This window comes from Pseudochaenichthys georgianus, chromosome 9 (genome assembly GCF_902827115.2).
Source record: "Pseudochaenichthys georgianus chromosome 9, fPseGeo1.2, whole genome shotgun sequence".
NCBI lineage: Eukaryota > Metazoa > Chordata > Actinopteri > Perciformes > Channichthyidae > Pseudochaenichthys > Pseudochaenichthys georgianus.
Window position 1 is genome coordinate 9,675,042 of NC_047511.1, and position 4,526 is coordinate 9,679,567.

Below are 4,526 nucleotides of genomic sequence, written 5' to 3' on the forward strand. Positions count from 1 at the left end.
ATCATCTGATGTTGAGAAATAATTTAGTGATTAATCTAGCATTTAATTAGATTGCCATGCCTGGTCTGTTCAGAGAAAAGATATATATATATATATTAAACACCACTGCCTCCAAGTGACTGAATTGAGCAATAGCATCTGTGAAAATATTTTTGATTGCACTGAGCAAGTGAATACACACAACCCAACCCATCTAGGCAGATAGGTCATGTGTAACAGTGTATTTATTGACGAGAGGAAAGCATAGGTTCAGGTTCAGTCAAACAACTTTATTTTCTTGACATTAATGCATCAGAGATCAATAAAAGCGGAATGTTTCCCTTTCTAATACTCCTCATCCTCATCATCTCCCGGACTATCAGCTCCAACCTCCTCGTAATCTTTCTCCAGAGCGGCCATGTCCTCCCTGGCCTCAGAGAACTCTCCCTCCTCCATACCCTCACCCACATACCAGTGCACAAAGGCACGCTTAGCGTACATCAGATCAAACTTGTGGTCCAGCCGAGCCCAGGCCTCTGCAATAGCAGTGGTGTTGCTCAGCATGCACAAAGCCCTCTGGACCTTGGCCAGGTCTCCACCAGGAACTACAGTGGGCGGCTCGTAGTTGATGCCCACCTTGAAACCCGTGGGGCACCAGTCCACAAACTGGATGGAGCGCTTGGTTTTGATGGTGGCAATGGCAGCGTTCACGTCTTTGGGAACGACATCACCACGATACAAAAGGCAGCAGGCCATGTATTTACCGTGGCGTGGGTCGCATTTCACCATCTGATTGGCTGGCTCGAAGCAGGAATTAGTGATTTCTGCCACCGAGAGCTGCTCGTGGTACGCTTTTTCCGTGGAGATGACAGGGGCATAGGTGGCCAGAGGGAAGTGGATACGGGGATAGGGCACCAAGTTGGTCTGGAACTCTGTCAGATCAACATTGAGGGCACCATCAAAGCGAAGGGAGGCAGTGATGGAGGACACAATTTGACTCATTAACCTGTTCAGGTTGGTGTAAGAGGGACGCTCGATATCGAGCTTTCTACAGCAGATATCATAAATGGCCTCGTTGTCAACCATGAAGGCACAGTCAGAGTGCTCCAGGGTGGTGTGCGTGGTCAGGATGGCGTTGTAGGGCTCCACCACAGCAGTGGACACTTGGGGAGCCGGGTAGACGGAGAACTCCAGTTTGGACTTCTTGCCGTAGTCGACGGACAGACGCTCCATCAGCAGGGAGGTGAAGCCAGAGCCGGTGCCCCCTCCGAAGCTGTGGAACACCAGGAAACCCTGAAGACCAGTGCACTGGTCGGACTGAAAGAAAAAGAGAAAATCATCAAATAATAATAAATGTATTTATATAATACAAAGACAGCAGTGGGGTTCACAGCTAATGATAAAAAAGCGTATTAGTGCACAGCATGTAAACATATAGATTAAATGAAAACAGATCAGAGATAAGAGGGTGCCATCTCTGGAGGGCTTTGGATGTGATCAGGAGGATCTTAAACTGAATTCTGCAGGGTGGAGGAAGCCGATGCAAGTGGGCCAGAATCGGGGAAATATGCTCACTTTGAAAGAGTGATGCAAGATTGTTATGTCTTGTGTTTGTTTAAAACACTGTACAGCTCTACATTTTAAAAACAAATACTTCACATATTTATTATTAGTTATGACACTTGGCTTTTGCAATTCACCACAATATGATTGCATACTCCTTGTATGTGAAAACCTACTTAGCAATAAACTGATTCATTTCCATTTAATACTCTTCAGAAAAATGTACTTCCGTTCTAAATGTACTGACCAGCTTTCGGATTCTGTCCATCACTGTGTCAATGAGCTCCTTGCCGATGGTGTAGTGTCCTCGGGCGTAGTTGTTGGCAGCATCCTCCTTGCCAGTGATCAGCTGCTCAGGGTGGAACAGCTGGCGGTAAATCCCCGTGCGCACCTCATCTAAGGGTAATGAGCATTAGATTATTTAAGGTTTTGAATGACAGAGGGGGGAAAAGGCATTTATGATACGTTTATCATTTATAATTAATGAGAACGTACCGATGACAGTGGGCTCCAGGTCAACAAACACTGCTCTGGGGACGTGCTTTCCAGCTCCAGTCTCCATGAAGAAGGTGTTGAAGGAATCGTCACCTCCTCCTCCTGAGATGTTCTGGTCACCTGGCTTCCTGCCGTCCGGCTGGATCCCATGTTCCAGGCAGTAAAGCTCCCAGCAGGAATTGCCAATCTGCACACCAGCCTGACCAACGTGGATTGAGAGGCACTCGCGCTGTAAAAGGAAAAAAAGGAAGCCTAGTTGGCTGATTATTGTGCAAAAACAGTGTAACATACATTCTAGTGGCATATGTGGGAGTGCTCTAGAGAAAAAGGCTATTTTAATAAGAACCAAATATCATATCAAGGTTGCCAACTTTGGGTACCTGGCTGGAGTGAGATGTTGATATCATGGGTTAATTACACATATGCGCACTAAATGACTGCTATCGTGTCAGCAGCGGGACCTTAGCATATATATATATATATATATATATATACACACAATATTGGACACAGACTATAAAGGGCACAAAGTTTCATTCACTAATGAAAGTCAAACACACTGTTTTATTGTGTGCCTGTTGCGATAAGGCCTACATAAAAACACACATATACAGACTTACTCCAAACTGCCAAATATATTAATTAACACTCACACTCATATACTCTTTGACTCTATTTTGGCCTCGTAGAACAATAACCAGCAGACTTTAATTTTGTTATCATTTCTACTGGATCTGATCTGCGCATGCGCAATACGGGTCGGGGATTGACCAACCGGCTCCCACTGCTCTGCTGTCTGTTAACGTTGTTAAGAGCTTGAGCAGCTGTCAACTCAACATTGCAAATAACCAACCAAAAACGATCGCAGGTTCATCTTGTTTCTGGCGTGTGAATAGTTTGGGCAGCGTGAGTTTGAAAGCGCGTGTCTCACGCGGTCTCAAGCCAGATGCATGAGAGTTGGCAACCCTGTAATCATGATTTAAGTCACCTGACACACATTTGTCATCTGAACAGAAAGACAGTTATAATTACAAACAAAAAGAGGCTAAATACTGTTTATAGGCCTACGTCTAATACCGAAAGCACAATGACGCAGTTGTATAGATGATGAGTCTTCTTTAAAGAGTAAGCAGTTACAAAACGTTAAGTGGCAACGTTTTCGCATGATGACTCGCTCAGAGCGCTGCATTTGGTTAAATACACATCCTCTAAGTGGAGAAAACCTGTACTATCGTACTCACCATTTTTGTGAAGACAGAGGGTTTCGATAAAGAAGAGGAAAAGGCAAGGTTATCTCTCACAGCAGGGCCTTTATGAGTCCAGGGTAGTATAGGTGTATGTTTTCTAGGCGGGTCTATTTATATTACGCGGCGCAATTCCTGCGGAATCTGATTGGATGAAAAGACAAGTGGGTTCACTTCTGATAGATTGAATTCTTTAGAATTTTTTTTAAAGAAACTTTATTGAGCACATGGAAAACAAGAAGCGGAATCACCCCACCTAAAGAACGTCAGTCCCATGGATGAACTGGGAAAACGTGGTTATTGCTGAACATTAATAAATAGACCTAGTAGAATAATATAAACACATGCATATTACTATACAAGAACGTTTAGAAAGATTGGCATATTCCGACCTTTGACGTTCATATTTGAATTACGATAAATATATATATACATATTAAGTCATTTTCAAACATATCTTTGTCTGACATGAGTATACAATATTGTCATTCTTTATTGGTAAATATCATTCATTGTATCAACTGCAGGAAATAGTAAGCCCTCCTTTTATATTCTTTATAACTGACTCTGACAATAGCTTGTTTATTATTGTTTTAAATTATGCCATTTGTTTCTCTTTTGTATCTTTATGTGTAGTTATAAAGAACTTAACTATTTATTTCAATGTAAGATTTTTTATTAAATCTGAATTGGTATTATGCATTATGCAATTTATTGTTGCTGCACCATCAGGTCCAGAGGGCACCACTGCATACTTCATCACAACATTGCATCTTTACCTTTGCCCTCTTGCTCGATAAAGTATTGTGGGTCAGAATAGCCATGCTGGCTTCCATACTGCAATATGCTGTGAGTAGGGCATACTTGTAGGTTTTGCTTAATGACTTAATCTGTTTCTGGCATACCAAATAGTACAGTTGTATGGGTAAGGGAACCCACAGTAATCTCATTGTTCTCCATTGTATTCTGTCCAGTTTTTTTGTAGTAAAAAAAAATCATCTTCATCAAAGCCCGGTATATGTGTAATGATGTGTTTTTGTAAACTTACCATTCAAAACCAAAGAAACACCTTACAAAATAAAGCACATTTAATGTCAATATTATATATATATATATATATATTTGTATCACTCATTGAATATAGCAGGAAAGAAAATGAAGAGCAGCTGATTGACCAATGTTGTCCATTTTAGACAAAGGCTTATTATATTTACAGCCCTAATAACATTAATTTTCTGGGCTCAA

General features: G+C 41.7%; 1 protein-coding gene across 1 annotated transcript; it reads right to left on the bottom strand.

The window, feature by feature from the left end:
• Positions 1-254: 254 nt before the first annotated feature.
• LOC117452353 (tubulin alpha-1C chain-like) lies at positions 255-3,367 on the bottom strand. The gene is made up of 4 exons (XM_034090927.1): positions 3,279-3,367; positions 2,038-2,266; positions 1,790-1,938; positions 255-1,296 (listed from the first exon to the last, which is right to left on the bottom strand). Exons 1-4 carry the CDS (start codon positions 3,279-3,281, stop codon positions 325-327), a joined length of 1,353 nt encoding a protein of 450 aa, XP_033946818.1. The 5' UTR covers positions 3,282-3,367; the 3' UTR covers positions 255-324.
• Between the last annotated feature and the right edge of the window lie 1,159 nt (positions 3,368-4,526).